Below are 21,514 nucleotides of genomic sequence, written 5' to 3' on the forward strand. Positions count from 1 at the left end.
GCTCGACAGCAGCCATTGCTGCCTCAGAGTACATGAATTTCAGCTTGTGCTCCTATTTGGGGTCCAGAGCCCTGCAAAAGGGGGATCATCATGCTCACTTTGTTAGCCACAGTTATGTTTCAGGTGTTCAGTCTGTGTATTTAATCTGAATTCTCTGGGTAACACTCATGAATGTCAATGTCTGTTTATCAGGTGGGTACAAAATTCTAATAAAGCTGTATTTCCTGTGAACCTTAATCACTCTGCAATGCTTATGCTGCAGATTTAAAATCAGCCACTGTTTCATTGCAGGTACACAGGACGAATAATTAAGGATGTGATTAACATGGGCTCCTACAACTACCTCGGTTTTGCTGAAAACAAAGGAGAGTCCTTGAGCTCTGTGGCAGAAGTGACAATGACGTATGGTGCAGGAGTGTGCAGCACAAGACAGGAAATGGGTATGTAACAGGCTGTGAGTGGGTAAGCAAATATTGACCTTGGCTGCAGTGTTATAATGGATAAGGAGCCCAAATTAAACAAACACACATTAACCGCACGTTTGTTCATTAAAAAGTATGCATGACATTTGTTGGTCACGGGTCTTCGCTTTGCTTCCCCCTCAAGTTCAGGCAGTTAAAGAAAATAGACATTATCCTCAATCACCCATCCATTCTCTGTTTATTTTTTTGTTTTTTACAAGTCAGATTCCTTTGGCTGGCTGTAAGCTGTAAACTAAAGGCTTGAAGTTTTACAACACAGTTCATGACCTCAGGGCACTTAACAGCCAGGAAAGTACTTCTGAAGTGGAATGTTTGCAGCAGATGGGGCACCTCCATTATAAATGGTCATTGTGATCCATTTGTATATGCCTTTTGTGGACCATGACTTGTCTTTGCTGTATCTTGAGGCCAATATGTCTGAAAGTTGAACAGTCTTCTGCCAGAAAATTAAAGGAGTTATGAGGTTGAATATATATATATATATGCTACGGTCAAAATGTATGATGCTGGAAAAGCACAGCGGGTCAGGCAGTATCCATGGAACAGGAGAATCGACATTTCGGTCATAAGCCCTTCGTCAGGATGGGCTTATGCCCAAAACATCGATTCTCCTGCTCCTCAGATGCTGCCTGATCTGTGCTTTTCCAGTGTTACACTTTTCTACTCTGGTCTGCAGTCCTCACTTTCTCCTATATACATGCTAGGAGATAAATATTTTACCAACATTCAGAGTTGGACAAATTACAATGAAGCACGTCGGGTCTATTAAAGTGCAAGTAAAAGATCTGTACAAACTTCCAGATACATGCAAGTACTTTTGAAGGCTGTTCCCATTGGGGTCTCCCCAAAAGTGCTTTCATATCTTTGACTCTTATTTACAGTTATTCACTACACAAGATGCGTTACTGCAGAATGTGATTTAAAAAACCAAACTCTGATTTTGAGCATGTACAGACATGCTCCACCTAGCCTGTGGTGTTAGCCCTTCTGAAAAGTGGTCAGTGTAGTAAGGTATGAAATGCAGGAGCCTACATATGCAGAGTTGGCTTTGTGATAGTGATAATTAAATGATAATCTGCTCTTTCAGTCAGTTTGATAGACTGGTAAATACTGTGAGTAAGTACAGGGAATTATTTGCCTCTGCTCAACCATTCAGTAAGATACCCATGAACATACGTATGAGGAAGAGGAGGAGTAGGTCATCAGTCCCTCAAGCCTGCACCACCATTCAGTAAAATCATAGCTGGTCTAATTGCAACATCACATCCACATTCCTGCCTAGCCATGATAAACTCTCACCCCCTTGCTAATCAAGAATCTGTCCACCTCTGCTTATAAAAAATATCAGGGACTCTGCTTTCATCATCTTTTTAGGAAGAGTATTCCAAAGACTCATGACCCTTTGAGAGAAAAGAAATTGCCTCATGTCTGTTTTAAATGGGCACGCTGATTTTTAAACAGTGGGCCCTGGTTTTAGATTCTCTCAAAAGGAAATGTCCTCTCCATATCTGCCTTTTCGAAAGCCCATAGGACTTTATAAGTTTAATCAAATCACCAGCTGTTCTTTGAAACGCCAGTGGATAAGACCCTAACCTGTCTGTCCTTTCCTCATTAGACAATCTGAGCATTCCAAGCGTTAGTGTAGTAAAATTTCTTTGAATTGTCTCCAACGCGCTTTCCTTCCTCTTTGAATAAGGAGACCAGTGCTGTTTAAAATACTCTAGATGTGATTTCACCTTATTTAACTGAAGCATAACCTCCTTTTGTATTCAATCCCCCTTGTGATAAATGATACCATTCTATTAGTTTTCATAATTGCTACTGATCCCAGCATACTAATCTTTGTGATTCATGCATCTGAGAAGCCAAAGGATCTGGGTATTCTCATACATGAATCACAAAAAGTTAAAAATCTCACAACACCAGGTTATAATCCAACAGATTTAATTGGAAGCACACTAGCTTTCGGAGCATTGCTCCTTCATCAGGTGGTAGTGGAGGGCTCAATCCCTCCACTACCACCAGATGAAGGAGTGATGCTCCGAAAGCTAGTGTGCTTCCAATTAAACCTGTTTGATTTTAACCTGGTGTTGTGTGATTTTTAACTTTGTACACCCCAGTCCAACACCGGCATCTCCAAATCACAAAAGGGTAACATTGACAATACCACTGCATCACCACTTCTGTCTAGTATTCCTTGATTCCCAGCAAATGTCCAAAAATCCAAAAATCAAGTCTTGGATAAGCCCAATAGAGAACAAGACCAGAAGCCATCAATGTAAGATAATTACCTCTCAATTGGGAAAATCAGAAAAAACTTAACCCAAAGAGCATATGCAGAACCATTCAGCTTGAGTCTGCCCATTATTCAATGGAATAATGGCTGATCTGTAAATCCTCAACTCCACATACCTGTCTTTTCCCTATAACATTTGATTCCCTTACTGATTAAAAACTATTGATCTCAGCTTTAAATGTGCTTAACAAAACAGCCTTGACAACTCTTTGTCGTAAAGAGTTCTACTTTAAGAGAAGAAATTCCTCTTCATCTCTGCCTTCATTACAGAATATGGACCCCCCATTTGTTCTATAATCCTAATCTCTCCCATAATAAGCTTTCTGCATCTAACCTGTCAGACTCCTTTAAAAAAAAATGTATATTGCAATAAGGGTGTCTCTTATTCTTCAAAACTTCAATGAGTATACAAGTCCCTCTTTGCACAGAATCAACCCAATGAACCTTCTTTGGACTGTCTCCAAAGCCAGAATATCTCCTTAAAAAAAAATGAAAACTGTTCATGTATTCCAGCTGGGATCTAATAAATGCCTTGTATAGTTTTAACAAAACTTTATTATTTTTATTCTCCATTCTTTTTGAAATCAAAGCCAACACTACATTTTCCTTGCCAAAAATCGCCACCACAGTACTGGCTGATGCTGGTAGTGCAGATGCGTTTAAGACGACAATAGATAAACATGAGAGGGAAGGGAAAAGAGGATTCTACTATTAGATGAAAGATGGGAGGAAATTCAAGTGAAGTTTCAATAGCTGTAATAATCTGGGCTGTGTTGTATATCCTATGAAATGAAGTCCAGACACATTATTTTGTGTTGTTAAAATGTATACCTTGGTGTCATCCTGTACAGTAAATCACAGAAGGTATCCCACTGAATATTTGGTAATGGTTGGCTTTCAAGGTCTCTTGCCATTCATTCTCATGTGATTTTTGATTTTTTTTCACTTGTTCATTTGTTTGTGAATAGCTGACCTGACTTCTCACTTCGGGTGCCAGTGGTGGCACTAGAGGAGCTAGGGTGCTCGGTTTGCTTTTCCCTGTTTAATGTGTGTCACCCAGTCATGGGGTCAGTATTTTCATTATATGGAGTAGGAGCATTCTTTCCAAGCCTCAGAATGAGGCCTTTCTTCAAGTCATGGTACCGTTATGATGTGAGAGGAGGCCATTCAACCTGTTGAGTACATGCTGGCTTTCTGTAAAGCAAACTACTCAGTCCTGTTCCAACCACACTATCCCCACAAGTTTATTTCCCTCTCATGATCACACAAGTTCCTTTTGAAATCATTCATCACCATCTTATCTAAACTTGACACAATCTTGCACACCACTTCCCTAAATCTTTCAACCAAGCAGAACAAACTGGGTTCTTACCTAACAAACCTAACCTTGTCACTAAATCCAGACTTGTGTCATGCTATCATCTCTCCATCCTTCCCATCTGATCATGGCCCCATAATCATACATGATGCCATCCATGTAGGACATTGCAAGGGAGTGCCATTTGGCCCTAGGATTCTGTTCCATCCTCCACTGACATTGTGGCTAATTGGAATCTTAACTCTGACTGATATCATGTCTCCCTATTCTTTTCTATCTTTCTCTAGACAAAGAAATATAACTATAATTGAACTAGCACCCATAACTTTCTGCATGAAGGGGCAGCTTTGTACCAACAGATGTGAACTCTGTCTTTTTGTTGCCTGTTGGAACCAGCTCAAGAACATCTTTACTAAAGCACAACAACCTGGATTTACTCTGTTTCTCTACCAATGAGGAAAGTTGTTAAAAGCTGACGACTTATATCAATTGTAAAAAATTTGACATTTTGTATGTCAGAGGCTTATCATCGGTGACAAATCTTACAGCAGAACAAAAAAACGGGTTTATGATCAGAAGGTCAACCAGCCAGGGCCTGTTTAAGTGAGGGCTCTTGCCTCTTCCTCCTCTCTTACCCCCTACACCCCCCCCCCCCCCCGATCCCTGAACACACACACACTTTCATACCAGCTTCTTTACAAACATATCTAGTAATCCTCTGAATGTTCCTAATTTGGGGTCTAGGCAATGTCTTAGGATGGAGTTTGCGTATAGTATCGGTTGTGATGATGTTGAATGACAACTTAGGCTAGATGCACCTTACAAAGAACAGAAGAAATAGGAACAGAGGCAGGCCTCATGCCTACTCCACCACGAGAAGATCATGGATCATCCTGTTCAACACTACTTGACTATCCTGTCTCCATGCCACTTTGTTCTCTCCATTCCCAAGAGTTTGTCAATCTAAGTCTTGGCTATATTTGAGCATCCACATGCCACAACCCTGTGAGTGAAGTTATTTCTCCTAATCTCAGTCTGAAATGATTGACCATTTATCCTGAGACACACACACCTACCTAAAAGGGTGCAATGGCCTTGCAGATTCTATGATTCAGAAAAAGCATACTACATTCTTCGGAACACCAGAGAATGTAGGTAAATTCCGCTGAAGCGCTCCTCGTTGGGCAGCGTTTGAATCCCACAATCAATCTAGTGAAAGTTTGTTGCATGCTTTAACCACCACTATTCCATTCCTTTGGATATGGCCTCCCCAAAGTGTTTATATATTTGCAAAGTTAAATTGTACTCTGACCCCTTTAAGGGGTTATGCACCTCAGTAGTCTCCCTCAGTAATTTATTCCAAAAGTCCAATGCACTTTCTGTTTAAAAAAAAAAGTGGTTCCAGCTCATTTCCTATTTGACTGCTGAAGTTCTAATTTTTAACTCGTGTGCCATGGTGTTTTGAATCTTGCACAACAAGGTTTAGATCAACTTCATCGACTTTCAAAATCCCAACTCCAGCTGTCGAGACATTGAATCCTTGCCAGATACTGGAAATATACAAGTGCAATTTCATTGGTCTTTCCCAAACTGTGAAGTTTTCATTATTAGGAACTAATGACAGCAGAAGCTGCAGAGTTTGTCCCAATCCTCGCTGCTTTTTAGTTTTATTTTTCAGTTTCTAATAGTAGTCTCCCTTCCCCCAACCTCCTTCCCACAACTCGAACAATCAGGCTATGGTAGTCACTTTCTAATCTTGACGATGGTACTCCTATCTGAAGGTGATAATGTGAGGGTCTTAAAATTACCGTCATCCACTTATCCCTAACAGTATTGAAGGGCTACCTGCACCAAATAGACTGAAATGGTTCAAAAAAGCAGCTCTCAACCACTTTCTCCAGAACAAATAGTGTTGGGCAATGGTCCATTCGGTAAAGCTCACATAGTGGAAATGAATTTTAAAAAGCCTCTGGAAAGAAAGTCTGGAAACAATTGGATGCCATTTTACCATGCTTGGTTTGACTTTGTGCCTAGTTGGTGCAGTTCCTGGGCTATTAGGTAGCCGCTCAGTTTGTGCTTTCATTACCTCTAGACTCAATAATTTCAACACACTCCTGGTTGGTCTTCCACATACATGTGACGTTATTCAAAATCCTGATGACCAAATCCTGTTCCCCAATCACTCCTGAAACTCACTGACCTACATTGGCTCCCAGTCAAACGATGACTTGATTTTAAAGTTCACCTTGCTTTGAAATCTACTGTGGCCTTGCTCTCTCCTTCTATCTCTGTGATCCCCTCCAAGTCCCATCGCCTTCTGAGATCTCTTGATTCTTCTAATTCCGGTCTCTTATACACCTGTGATTTTTATCACGCCATCATTGACAGCAGAGTTTTCAGTTCTCTAGCTCCCAAGATCTAGAATTTCCACCCTACTCTTCTATGCCAGCTTCATCACTTTCATCCTTTAAAGCACTCTTTAAAGCGTACCTCATTGACCAAACTTTTGCTCATCTGACCTAATATCTCTTTATTTCACTTGGTATCATATTTAATTTTATAATGTTTCTATGAAGTATCTTAGGGCATTTCATGATAAAGATGTTGTATAAATACAAATTTTTGTAGAAAAACATTGAGATTTATTCAGACTTTTGATAAATGGAACTTCAGATTTGGCCTCAGCTTCTTTCCTTCTCTTTATGTGTTTGGGGACTTTGAAAATTACCTTGCTAGTGGCTTGATTATGATTCATGTAATGAGAAATCAGAGTAGTATATGTGGAGAGAGAAACAGAATTATTGTTTTGTGCCCAACATGCCTGTCCTTCAGAACTGCTACTTCAGATCCAAAGAAGAATCATGTTAGACTCAACATCGATTCTCTTCTCTTTCTCCAGTAATCTTTACCAAACCTGCTGAGTTTCTCCAGCGCTTTGTGTTTATTTCATATTTACAGCATTTGCTATACTTTGCTTTTATTTTCATGGAATGATTAACTTGTACAAGGATGGGCAATTGATTAGATTGGCCTGACATTATTTGCAGTTAATGAGTTGATCCCATTGAAATAGATAAAACTCTGGGGCCAGAAACTGAGAGGTGGTTGTCCCCAGGCTGGAGAGTGAAGGCGAACTGTCTTGAGGTACAGGGTAGACCACTTTGGACTGAGATGAGAAATTGCTTCATTCAGAGGATTGTGAAGCTTTGGAATTCTTGACCGTGTCATTTGCTTAGATGTCACTTGTATTCAAGACTGATTTTTGGGCATGAGGAATATGGGGCTAATGCTGGAGAGTGGTAATGAAGTAGAAACTCCTGTTGAGTCATGACTTTGGGCAAGTTAAAGGAGCATGCAGGAGTTTTAATGAACTTTACTATCAGTCATTTAGACCAGGCTGATCTGTACCTCAACTCCATATACTTGACTTTGCTCCACATCCCTTGATAATCTTACCCAACAAGAATCAACAATCTCAGCCTAACAAATTTCAAAGAACAAAACCCCTCTCTGCAATATCCACATCAATGTTTTCCACAGCCTTTCCACAGTAGTAGATTCGCCAAGTTTAAGTGCATTTAAGTCGTCATTGGACAGGCATATGGACATACATGGAATAGTGTAGGTGGGATGGGCTTCAGGTTAGTATGACAGGGTGGCGCAACATTGAGGGCCGAAGGGCCTGTACTGCGCTGTAATGTTCTATGCTCTATATCCAGAGGGAAGGATAATTCCCAATTCCACTGTGTGTCAGGGGGAAGGCAGTGCCTCCAGATTTTATTCCTGAATGGCCCAGCTCCCACTTTAAGATTACGGCCAATGTGCTCCTCTACCAGAGGAAGCTAGCCTCTTGTTGCCTGTTGCCACTGACACGACTGTGGGCTGCCTAACTGTACTAAGGCATTTATGTAAATCAAAGCTACTGTCGATGTATGTTTCTCTCATTGCAGTACTGATATGAAGTATCAGCCCAAGTGCAGCCTGTTGGCTAGGCTCTTGAATCTTGCACAATAAGCTTACTCAAATAGGCAGGGAGTCAAGGAGACTGGATTCCTCCTAAATGCCTGCCCCAGCTACAGAATCCCTAAACTCAACTCATTTCATGCCAGCCACCCAAGGCAGCTGTCTGAAAACAGCTTAGTGACGAGACCACAAGTGATGCATCAGCTTTAAAGAGTGAGTTTCCTAATCAGCTGCACTATTTGGCAGCCTCCAGTTTTTATGCAGTGGTTTGAATTGCATAATTTTGGGTTGTTTTTTTTTACTGTCATTTGCCTTTGACACAAACAGATCTTGACTGTCATTTACGTAAGTCCTAACCAGGAAATGAGCTTTTGATTACAAAGTTTGATTCGATAGAATTAATGTGGGCTCTTGTAAAACAGGATTAGGCAAGATTATTTCATACACAATTTCACCAATATGCTGTTCCATCTCAGGAGTAATTGTTTTCTTGCTGTGGATGAATTTTATTCTTGAGGATTTTACTTCAGTGTCTCAGTCTCCAATCCCAATTTGAAGGAGGCCATACAGCAAGTAGGACTGAAGCTCTAACATATCTGCACCATCACCAGGGCCCCTTACCCCCACCCCTTTTTGGCTTACCTGCTGTTGAAACCCTTATCCCTGCTTTGATGACCTTCAGGTTTGACTATTCCAACCCAGTTGTGGCTGGCCTCATGCATTCTGTCCTTTTGTAATTTGAGCTAATCCAAAACTCTATTGGCTGTGCACCAATTCACGCCAACACTTGTTCACCCACCACCCCTATCCTCACTGACTACACCTGCTCCTGGTCTTTCAAGCCCTCAATTTTAACATTCCAATACCTCCCCCTCTCTGTCTCTCTCTCTCTCTCTCTCCTCTTTTCCCCCCCCCCCCCCCCCATCTCTTTGCTCCTCTAATTCTGACCTTGCAAGCATTCCTATTTCTAATTAATCACTAACTGCAAGCTGGACCTTCAGTTGCCTGGTCACAAAATGACCTCCCTCAACCATTCCACCTCTCTTCCCTCTTGTAAAACACTTTTAAAAATCTTTCACTTTGACAGTTTTTGCCACCTAATAACAATTTCTTTGTATGTGGTTCAGTGTCAATCTTTGCTTGATAATGCTCCTGTAATGTGAGTTGCATCTTCCCCCATCTCAAACATGTTTTGTAATTACAAAGTATTATTTAGGAGCTCAATGAAGGCTAGAGAAGAGCATATTTTGACAGGCTGCAAAGACCCAGACACACACTTGGTTGTCAAGTTTAGGTTATCTGTAAGGAAATGTCACCATTGCCATTCCAGATGATAGTTGAGAATGTGTTGCTGGAAAAGGCAGCATCCAAGGAGCGTTTCAGGCCAGAGCCCTTCATCAAGAATCCTCGGATACTGCCTGACCTGCTGTGCATTTCCAGCAACGCACTCTCGACTCTGATCTCCAGCATCTGCAGACCTGACTTTCTGCTTACCAGAGGATTGGGCTGCCCTCTCATTAGAGACAAATGACTGCTGGTGGTTTAACCTGAGTCACCACATCTCAGGTGAGGGAGAGGTTGACAAGGAGAATCTTTTGTAGTAACCTCAGCTGGTGTGGGAATTGAACCCAGGCTGCTGGTGTTGCTCTGCATCGCTGCCCAGCCAACTGAGCTGTAATGGAATGTTGAATGACAGCTGGCTCATTGAGGATAGAAGATGGGAGTCAGATCAGGAGAGTGTTGGAATGGTCAGTATAGAGGTAACAGTGATCTTTGGAGGGTTTCCCCAGCAATGAGCTGAGGCAGGGCTGGAACCATTACAGAGGTAGGAAGTGGCAATCTTAGTGTTAGAAACTCTACCTCAGGGTCAAAAATGGTGTTAGGGTTGCAATGAGTGTGATTCAACTCCACAATTGGAAGGGAGAGAGATTGAGTCCGTTGTACAAGATCTAAATGTAAATGTTTTGGTCCTCCTTTGTATTAATCAGAGGAGATTTCTAATTTGATTCGCAGCCAGAAAATTGGAACATTGGAGAGGTTGAGGTTGTGGTGGTGAGGTAGACTTGGGTCAGATAATCTGGAAACTGGAGGGAGGATGTTGGAAGGAGAGTGGTTACAGAACGTTAATGAGAAATTGGAGCGTGGGAGAAAGGACAGATCCATGGGTGACCGCAAAGGTGATGGGAGCAGGAAGGGAGAGCACCACAGGTGATACACTGGCTACGACTGGATTAAGAATAGAATTAAGTGAGAGCAGCTGTTTGACATTGGAGAGAGGTGTTGAAGTGGGGCAGGGAATAAGATTATGTGAACTGTAACAAAGGCTGTGGACAGGTTGAGAAGGATGCAGAACTGCAGATTACCTTTGTCACAGTCACACAGGATTTCATTTCCACTTTCGATATGAGCCGTTTCAAAACTTAGGCAGGATGGGAAACTTATTAGAGGAATCCAAACTTTGAATTCTGGTAAAGATGGCAACAGATCTTGGAGGTGACAACATATCCAAGGCCTTTGGACAGGGGGCAAATATTGAGTTAAAAGTAGGGCAACTTGTTTCTCATCCAAACAAACATGTTTGAGAGCAAAGAGAGTGAGTTTGTATGAATGCTGACCATTTATGAATTGTCAAAGTAATTGTGATTTTTTTTTTAAAAAGTAAAGCAGGTGAGGTTTCTGGGCTAACAGAGAAACCTCAAATACTCCAGCAACAGCTGGGCTTTCTTGGCTGCACGATGGCTGGTTTTCTGTCAGTGCCTGATGTGAAAACCACAATGAAATCTTGAAGCCAAACCAAGGAATCCCTCAGTGAGCAACCCTTTCATTTGAACATTCTTGCTGCCAAATGCTGGAGGAGGGACAGCGTATCAACAGGCTGTCAAAATCATGTGTGGCTGCAAGTTTTTAAATCCAGTAGCAACAGGTTTCTTCCGCCCACCCCTAAGTACTAACTTTGTCATACCCAGCCAACACGTTCCAGGCCTGCCTTCCCACTTAAGTGAAACTTGCAAGCATTGCATACTTGAACCCATTGTGTATGGAACTTGGAAGCAGCAGGAATGGGGATGGTGGGGGGACCTCAAAACTGACCTTCTGACCCTCTTCCTGGGATGCAGAAGTTATCTTGTGAAAAGTGGTTGGACAGCCTGGGCCTGTACCCATTGGAATTTAGAAGAATATGGGGTGATTTAGTTAAAACATACAAGATCTTAAGGGTCTGAAAGATGAACATGTGTTCCCCTTGAGAAAATTTTTGATTGTCAAAGGAGTCAAGGGCAATGGTGTGGGTGGAGGATTGGCAGCTGGTTAACAAAGTAGGGTTGAGACCACCGCCAAATCAGTCATGATCTTATTAGTTAGTGGAGCAGGTTCAAAGGGCAGAATGATCTCCTCCTTCTACGTCCCCTGCTCCACTAAATCCAAAGGAATGAAAGTGTAGGGAAATTTTATCCTGGTGGTTATTGACCCAGTTATTTACTTGGCAATCTCTCTTGAGAGTAAATATTAGCTGTCCACTGTGCATGTACCCTAATGTGCCAGACAATGATTGTTATTGTCTCATTGAGACATTAATGAGGTGGGATCTTTGTCCAAAACACAAGATTGATGATTTGTGGAATATGCATATGTCCAGTGGAGTGATAGTTAGGTGGACTTGATCTTCACACTTAGTATAACTGGGCTACTGGACTTGGATAATGGAGGTCATATGTCACTGCTGATCCCAGACGATCTAAACATTGTAAAAACACATCTAGTGCATTTGTACGTCACAAGCCTGTGTTCAAATGATCAATACTGTTGCAGTCAGCAAATTATTTACAGTAGTTATGTATTGTCCTCTGAACCCCTTGACACCCCACCTCCCCCCCCCCCCCCCCCCCCGCCCCGCCCCGCAAACCAATATTCCTGATGAAGGGCTTAAGGCCTTGGATGCTGCCTGACCAGCACCATACTTTTTGACCCTTCATGATTGTAACAGTTGATGAAAATACAATCAGTTGTCCCCCAGTCTCTTCCAAATTCCACAAAGATCTATGTCCATAAGTTTATCATCTCAAATTCACTAGTTTGACTTCTGATATACGAGGGCTGTCCTCTGAGAAGATATTAAGTAAAATGTTCTCACGACTGTAGAAAGGTGAGAGATGATCTGATTGAAATGTATAAATTGTTAAAGGACTCAACAGAGTGGGATATTGAGAGGCTGTTTTTCCTTGACTGAGGTAGAACAGTGGAGAAAGTGAGGACTGCAGATGCTGGAGATCAGAGCTGAAAATGTGTTGCTGGAAAAGCGCAGCAGGTCAGGCAGCATCCAAGGATCATTCCTGAAGAAGGGCTCATGCCCGAAACATCGATTCTCCTGCTCCTTGGATACTGCCTGACCTGCGCTTTCCCAGCAACACATTTCAGCTCTGAGGTAGAACAGTGGCTGTGATCTTATCGAATGCAGGCCAGATGTGAGAGGCCAAATGGCCTACTTCAGCTCCCACTTCAAATGTTCACCTTTTCCATCAGCTGCCATGTTAGTTTCTCAGCTTCCATTTTCACAAATTATTGAACTTGACTGCTTTCATTGTATGTTGCATCATCTCCTGTCTTAATAGATAGAAGTGGAAGCTTGCTATATATCACTGGCATTTACATACACTCAGTTTTCAGCCTAATGTTTTTCATATCTTGATTCATTTTAAAACAAAAAAAGTTCCATTCACTCATCTGTTCCTCTGCCCACTGATGTTCAGTGGCTCCAAGTCAGCCAGTGCATTGAATTTAATATTCTTATCCTACCTTTCAGATCCCTCCCTGTTTCTTTGTCTACCCCTCTCCAGCCTGCTAAGATCTCTACGATCTACAAATTCCAGCCTTCCTGACCCCTGAATTTCTTCATCCTTCCATTGGCAGCAGAACCTGAGGCCTAGAGCTGTGCAGTTCTCTTATGAAACCTTCCTCTGCCTCTCTAGTCTTTTCCTTCTTCCTTGAAGACTCTCCTTGCAACCTAACACTTTGGCTTAACTTCTTGTCACCTGTCCTAATATCTCCTTATGTAACTCGGCATCCATTTTTATGTTTGATAGTTACACAGCAAAACATCATGGAAAGGTTTGAAGGCACAATTCTCTCTCAACTCAAATTGTTAATTGCAGCATGTTTCATTTTGTGTGAAAATGTTTGAATGAGCTTAATGTGGCTTTGTCTAATCATTGCAATATCCTTTGAGGGGAAATTCGAAAAGCCTTCTTTGTCTGATTTAAATATTATATTTTCATTGCATAATTCATTGTTAAAGATAGTCAGGTTAATGAATTTCAAAGAATGTTAATGGAGTTTGGTCACTGTTGCTGTTAATTGAACCTTGTCCAGGGGTATTTCCTTCCATTTTACTCAGTTCGGCTGCATTCCAAAAATTTGTTGTTTTTCCAGGAATTGGATAGACTTTATAGAAAGCTTTTACACTGCTGGTTGTATTGTCATTTTGATGCACGTGCACTCTGAACACAAAGTTATGACTGATCCAAAATGAAACCAGAGTCATTTCATTTTGTCTTGGTCAGTTCAAACTTTCAGACCCATAAAAATTCATAGGTTGTCATTCATGGCTCAATGAGAGGCACCATCACCTCAGAGTCAGAAGATTCCGTGTTCAAGTCCCACACCAGAGACTCTAGCCTTAAAATGTTTGGCTGGCAATGTTGTGAGGGAGTTCTCAGCTGCTGAAAATACTATCTTTCAGATATGAGATTAAACTGAGGACCCCTGTCTACCCTCTAAAATGAACGTAAAAGCTTATAGGAGCAAGAGTATTTTAACTGTTGTCCTAACCAGTTTTTAATCCCTCTATCACAAAAAAAAATTGACATTTCTGTTTGTGGGACTTACTGTGCACAAGTAAGCTGTCACGTTTCTTTCAATGTGGACTTTTTAAAAAAAAACGGATGTGTGAGAGGAAACGGAGAGAATGGTCAATGGGTATGTTTTAGGCTGGAGGAGGGTTTGTAATGGAGATCCTCAGGAATTCATATTGGGACCCTTTGCTTTCTCAGTTAGATATTAATGATCTAGACCTCTGTGTACATGGGACAATTTCAAAGCTTATGGATTCAAAGTCTCAAAGCATTGTAAACTCTGAGGGGGACATTGTGGATTTTCAAAAAGGGCATAAACAAGTTAGTGCAGTTGGTTGATAAGTGGCAAATGAAGTTCAGTGTAGCGGTGTAAGGTGAACATTTTGGAAGGAAGAACATGAACAGAGGACATAAAATGAGGGGTACAATTCGAAAAGTCTAGGAACACGGCCTAGACGCACATGTGCACACATTTAGAATGGCAGATCAGATGGAGATTATCCTGGGTTTAGTAGGATCATGAAATAAAAGAGCAAGCAGTCAATGCTGAACTTGTGTAAGACACAAATAAGGAACAAATGACAACGAGAGGAGGTACGGTTAATACAGGACTGAAGATGTTATGCCTGGATGCACGCAGTATAAGGAATAAGTTAAATGAGCTTGTGGCGCAGATCGAAATTGGCAGGCCTGGCATGATCGGCTTCATGGAGATGTGGCTGCAAAGGGATCAAGATTTGGAGCTGAATGTTCAAGGATATACATTCTATTGAAAAGCTAGGTAGGCGGGCAGAGGGATATGGTTACCTTATTAGAAAGAAATGAAAAATCAATAGTAAGAAATTAAGTAGGGTCAGATGGTGTAGAATCTGTGTGGGTAGAATTGAGGAATTGTAAAGATTTTAAAAAATCATAGTTGGAGTTAGGTGCAGTCCTCCAAATAGTAGTTGGGAGCTGGGATGCAAGATATACCTGGAGATATAAACGATGTGGAGGAAAGACAAAGTTACAATGATCATGAGGATTTCAATATGCAGATGGACTGGGAAAATCAGGTTGATACGGGATTGTAAGGAAAGGGATTTGTGGAAGGTCTCCGAGATGGCTTTCTGGAGCAGCTTTGGATGGAGCCCATTAGTCCATCTGGATTTAGTGTTGTGCAATGAGGCAGACATGATAAGGGAGCTTAAGGTAAAGGAACCCTTTACGAGGTAAATTATTTGAATTTTCTCTGCAATTTGAGAGGGAGAAGATAGCATCAGAGGTAACGGTATAACAACTGATTAAAGGCAGTTACAGAGGCATGAGGGAGGAGTTGGGTAGAATTGATTAGGAGAGGAGTCTAGCAGGAAAGACAATTCCTGCTGTCTCCTGAATTATTCCCAGGAACTCCTGTCATTGGTAGGAATTCATCCCAAGGAGAAAAAAAAACCATGGTACAGGGAGCATGAAGCAACTATGGCTGACTAGGGATGTCAGGGATAGCATAAAAACAAAAGAGAAAGCATATAATGTGTCTATGGCCATTAGGAAACCAGAGGATTGGGAAGCTTAAAAAGGCCAACAGTGGGCAACAAAAAAAAGAAATAAGGAGGGAGAAGATTAAATGTGAGTAGGCTTGTCAGTAATATAATGGAAGACTGTGACTTTATTTCGATTATATAAAGGTCAAAAGTGGACATTGGGCTACAGAAAAAGATGGTGGAGAGATAGTAGTGTGGAACAAAGCAATGGCTGAGGAAATGAATAACTACTTTGTCAGTCTTCACGGTGGAAGACAGGAGTAATATCCCAAAAACTCGAGAGTGAGGGGGCAGAGCTGAGTATGGGTGGCCATCATCAAGGAGAAGGTGCTAGAAAAACTGAATGGCCTAAAGGTGGATAAATCACCTGGACCAGAGGGACTACACCCCCGAGTTCTAAGGGAGATAGGTGAAAAGATATCAAAGACATTAGTGATCATCTTTCAGGAATCGGTCGAATCAGGGAGTGTTCCAGAGGCCTGGAAAATCGCTGACGTGACATCCCTGTTTAAATGGGCGTAAGGCAAAAAATGGAAAATTTTAGACCGATTAACCTAACCTCATTCGTGGGTAAGATTCTGGAATCCACTGTGACGGATGAGATTTCTAAATACTTGGAAGTGTATGGTAAAATAAGGCAAAGTCAGCGTGGTTTCATCAAGGGGAGGTCGTGCTGACAGATCTGCTAGAATTTGTTGAGGAGTTTCATTGAATATAGGTATGACTAGCTATTTGGATACAACATTGGCTCAAAGATAGAAGACAGAGGGTGGTGGTGGAGGGTTGTCTTTCAGACAGGAGGCCTCTGGCCAGTGGTGTACCACAAGGATTGGTGCTGGGTCAGCTGCTTTTCATCATTTATATAATTTATTTGGATGTGAACATGAGGTACAGTTAGTAAGTTTGCAGATGACACCAAAATTGGAGGTGTAGTGGACAGCGAAGGAGGTTACCTCAGAGTACAAAGGGATCTTGATCAGATGGGCCAAGTAGTGGCAGATATAGTTTAGTTTCGATTAGATTCCCTACAGTGTGGAAACAGGCCCTTCGGCCCAACAACTCCACACCGACACTCTGAAGAATAACCCACCCAGACCCATTTCCCTCTGACTGATGCACCTAATGCTATGGCAATTTAGCATGGCCAACTCACCTGGCCTGCACATCTTTGGACTGCGGGAGGAACCTGGAACACCCGGAGGAGAATGTGCAGACACGGGGATAATGTGCAAACTCCACACAGATGGTCACCCGAGGCTAAAATCAAACCTGGGACCCTGGCACTGTGAGGCAGCAGTGCTAACCACTGAGTTACCGTGCCGCCCCTTTATTAATTTAGATAAATGTGAAGTGCTGCATTTTTGGAAAGGCAAATCGGAGCAAGACTTGTACACTTAATAGTAAGGTCCTGAGGAGTGTTGCTGAACAAAGAAACCTTGGAGTGCAGGTTCATTGTTCCGTGAAAGTGGAGTCGCAAGTAGATAGGATACTGAAGAAGGCGTTTGGTATGGTTTCCTTTATTGGTCAGAGCTTTGAGTAGAGGAGTTGGGAGGTCATGTTGTGGCTGTACATTGGTTAGGCCACTTTATGAATTTTACGTACAATTCTGGCCTCCCTCTTATTGGAAGGATATTGTGAAACTTGAAAGGGTTCAAAAAGATTTACAAGGATATTGCCAGGGTTGGAGGATTTGAGCTTTAGGGACCAGCTGAATAGGCTGGGGCTGTTTTACCTAGTGTGTCAAATGCTGAGGGTTGACCTTATAGAAGTCTATACAATCGTGAGGGGCATGGATAGGATAAATAGATAGGGTCTTTTCCCTGGGGTAGGCTAGTCCGCAAGTGGTGTTCTGCAAGGCTCGGTGTTGGAACCACAACTTTTCACTTTATACCTTAATGATCTAGATGAACGAACTGAGGGCATTCTGGCTAAGTTTGCAGACGATACAAAGATAGGTAGAGGGACAGATAGTATTGAGGTGGTGGGAAGGCTGCAGAAAGATTTGGAGAGTTTAGGAGAGTGGGAAAGCAAGTGGCAGATGGAGTACAATGTGAGAAAGTGAGAGGTCGTGTACTTTGGTTGAAAGAAGAGAGGTATGGGCCATTTTCGAAATGGTGAGAATATTCAGAAGTCTGAAATGCAAAGAAACTTGGGAGTTGTAATCCACGATTCTCTCAAGGTAAACTTGCAGGTTGAGTCAGTAGTTAGGAAGGCAAATGCAGTGATGGCATTTATTTTGAGAGGACTTGAACATAGAAGCACCGATGAACTTCTGAGACTCGATAAAGCTCTAGTCAGAACACATTTGGAGTATTTCATGCAGTTTTGGGCCCCATATCTCAGGAAAGATGTACTAGCCCTGGATCATGTTCAGAGGACGTTCACGAGAATGGTCCCAGGAATGAAAAGCTTAACGTATGAGGAATGTTTGAGGACTCTGCGTTTATACGCAATGGAGTTTAGAAGAATGAGAGGGGGATTTAATTCTCCAGACCATACAGTATTTTGTATGTTTCAGAGTAGATTTTGGGAAGATGTTTCTATTCCTAGGAGAGACTAGGACCCGAGGGCATAGCCTTCGAGTAGGGGGAAGACCTTAGTGGAACTGAGAGAAATTTCTTCAGCCAGTGAGTGGTGAAACTATTGAATTCATTGCCACAGAAGGTTGTGGAGGCCAGGTCATTGAGTATATTTAAAACTGAAATAGATAGGTTCTTGAGAATCAGGGGTTATGGGAAGAAAGTGGGAGAATGGGGTTGAGAAACTTATCAGTCATGATTAAATGGCAGAGCAGATTTGATGGGCTGAATGGCCCAATTTCTGCTCTTCTGTCTTATGGTCTTATTAGACCTCAGCTGAAGCACTGTGTACCATGTGTGCACCACCTTATAGGAAAGATGTGAACAAACTGGAGAAGAGTGTAGAAGTGATTTAAATGAATGGATCCACGGATGAGAAGCTTCAGATCAGTTATAGGAAAGATTGAAGTTGGAACTGTTCTTCTTGAAGAGAAGGTGGCTAAGAGGAGATCTGATAAAAGAATTGAAAATCCTAAGGAGGCTGGATAGAGTAGATAGGGAGAAATTCTTCCTGGTTGTAAAAGGATTTAAGAGCCAGAGAGCGCAGATTCGGTGATTTTCAGAAGAATCAAATGCAAGCTGAAGGAAAAATGTTTTTGCACAGGAGTAGTTCATGTCTGGAGTGCACTGACTGTAACTGTAATGGAGGAAGTTCACCTGAGGCATTCAAGAGAGTGCGGATGAGTTTTATGTAGGAATAATGGATAAGGGGAAAAGACAGGAGAATGGCACTTAGTCATACTCATTTGGGAAGCAGGTGCAAACATAATTGAATAGCCACGTGCTGTGTTGTAGTACTTATATAATTTTGTGATTATAACAGTAACTGTGCTTCGAAAGTAATGCAATGTTGCCCTGGAAACCTGAAACCTCAACCATAATCACTGCCTACTTTAAGTTACTGAAGAGATTTCCTGAAGATGAAATGTACAAGTTACCAAATCTTAATGTGTACAGTGTAGAAGGAGGCCTTTCAGCCCATTGTGCCTGTAGTGGCTCTTTCTGAGAGCAGTCATCCTTAGTCCCGGATCCCCTCCTCTTGTTTGTAACACTTCCTCAATTCCATTTAAAACAATTCCATTTAACAGCAAGGAGTTAAACAAGGAAGAACTTTGGGTATGGGAAGCCAGCAGAAGGGTGGAAGTAGATTTAATGGGATGAGTGTGCAGATTTGTGGAACAGAATGGTTTATTTTGAACTGTGATGCTGAAATTCCATATCCAGGACTGGTCGACCAGCTCTACGTCTCTGCCTGTCTAATTTCTGTATCTGTTGCACTGGCTCTTTTTCTGTTAGTAAACCTTTCATTCTTGAACATATGCAAGAACACTAATCTACTGAAGTGAATTGCATTTGGGATTTTGTCATGAATTGAATTTCCTGATTAATTGAAACCACCACCTACCCCCAACTAAACAAGGTGCTAAATGGATTGAATAATAGCATCTTATCAACCACTTTGATTGCCTCATGATCTGAGAGAATTATTGCAGATCAGCTCACATGTAAACATAAGAACCTAGAAACAGCAGTATGTCATTTAGCCCATTGAGCTTGCCCTTCCATTCAACATGATCATCGCTGTTTGAACATGTTTATCCACTCCACCACCATAACCCTGTATGCAATTAATAGTCAGCAGTCTTATCAGTGTGTATCTTAAACACACTCAAAAGACTGAGTTTCCACAGCCCACTGTGGTAGGGAATTCTAAAGGTTTGCAACTCTCAGTAGAAAACTCTCCTCATCTGGAGACTAAGTGGTATTCCCCCTTTATGTTTGAAATGTGTCCCCAGGTTTGAGACTCCCCTGTCAGGGGAAACATTTTATTTGTAACTATTGTCTATCCTTACAATTTTAATGAGACCAACTCATTCTTTGAAGCTGTAGAGATTATAAGCCCAATTTTCCCAATCTTCCTCACAGGGCATTCTCACGATCCTGGTAACAAGTCTGATGCACCTTTGCACTCTTTCTGGGCAATGAAATCTTTTGTGCGATAAGGAGAATAAAACTGCAGGTGCAATGTAACCAAGCTGCAATACAATTAAACCATTTTGTAATTGAACAGTGACTGTACTTCAAGCGTATGAATTGCTTTGGAAGCTTCTGAGGTTGTGAAAAATAATATAGAAAAATAAGTTGTCTCTTTTGTTTTTATTATTGCTTCAAGAACTTGACCAATTAGTAAATCATGATACAAACAAGTTTCATTTACACCACACATTGGTATAAATTCTCCCCAGGCACTTTGCAGGAGAGTTATCATCCAAAATGTGACACTGAGCCATGTAAGAAGATATTAAGACAGATGACTGAATGCTTGATGAAAGATGATGACCTTGAGCCTCGTAAAAGAGGTTTAGTTTAGAAATTCCGAAGTTTACAAGGTGTCTATCTCTAAAGACATGGCTTTCAATGAGAGCAACTAGTGTCTAGAATGCACCATGGTCTAGCTTTGGAGGAGTGTGCCTATCTCCAAATTTTAAAAAACTGATGTAACTGTAATTCAGATTTCATCTGGTTTATTAATCCATCTCACCCTAGCAATGTTTTTCTACAACCTCTACCATCAGGGAGAAGCCTAAAAATGTGCACCAGCCTATTTCGAAACAGTTTTTACCCTACTCTTATTAGAATACTGAATGGGCTCTCAAACTCTTAGCATTCGCCTGTACCTGTCTTTTTGTTTTTGCTGCTGTAAACCAATTATTTATTTATCTATGCTATTTAACTATGTGATCTGCCTGTAATGCTCGCAAGACCAAGCTTTTCACTGTGCCTTGGTACACATGACAATAAATTTAATTCAATTCCATATGTCCTTTAGGGAAAGAAATCTATTCTTGCCCAGTCTGGCCTATGTGTAACTCCAAACTTTCCAGGCTATGAGAGTGATTGTTAGCTGCCCATGAGTGAGCCAAATCACCTAATTGTATAGACTAGGGCGATACAACCTGTTTGCAGACATGCTGTGAACAGAAATTTTTAAAGAATTCGTGTTAAAGGTGTAATTTACCATTTGTGCACAGAATGTTCCAACAGCCAGAGCTATAAAACTAGTTCTTTCAGGAACCAGTGCACACACGTTGGACCAAGTGGCTGCTTTCTGTAGTCTAAAATTCTATGGTTCTTTACACTGTTATCTTCTATTTTATTTCCTTAGTGATTGTATTTACTGAAAAGGACTGAGGATGTAAAAGATGTAAACTGGTTTTTGAATTTTTTTTGAAATTGGCTTTGAAACTCTTATGAGTAACATTACTGTTCTACTCAATCTGGACAGCTGAATGAGAACAAAGCAGAATGATGATTTCTTGTAGCTTGTCTGACTGCCTAAATTCATGGTAGTATGAATCGCGAAGTATAATAGCACTCACTGAAACTTGCTTCTATCTCTCAATCTCTGTGCTCTCTCTCTTTGTCCCCTTCCCTATGTCTCTCTATATCTATTTCTATATCCCCTTCAGTATCTCTCGGTCTGACTTAACTCTCTATTCCAGTGTC

The 21,514-nt window shown here is 41.4% G+C and overlaps 1 protein-coding gene across 1 annotated transcript in view; it reads left to right on the forward strand.

Moving 5' to 3' along the window:
• Positions 1–21,514, forward strand: part of sptlc3 (serine palmitoyltransferase, long chain base subunit 3) — a 121,484-nt gene that overhangs the window by 42,840 nt on the left and 57,130 nt on the right. The window contains exon 4 of the mRNA XM_072581512.1: positions 292–440. Coding sequence (XP_072437613.1) covers positions 292–440 — 149 coding nt within the window. The remainder of the gene's footprint in view (positions 1–291; positions 441–21,514) is intronic.

The sequence above is a fragment of the Chiloscyllium punctatum genome, chromosome 11, assembly GCF_047496795.1.
Source record: "Chiloscyllium punctatum isolate Juve2018m chromosome 11, sChiPun1.3, whole genome shotgun sequence".
In the NCBI taxonomy this organism is placed as follows: domain Eukaryota; kingdom Metazoa; phylum Chordata; class Chondrichthyes; order Orectolobiformes; family Hemiscylliidae; genus Chiloscyllium; species Chiloscyllium punctatum.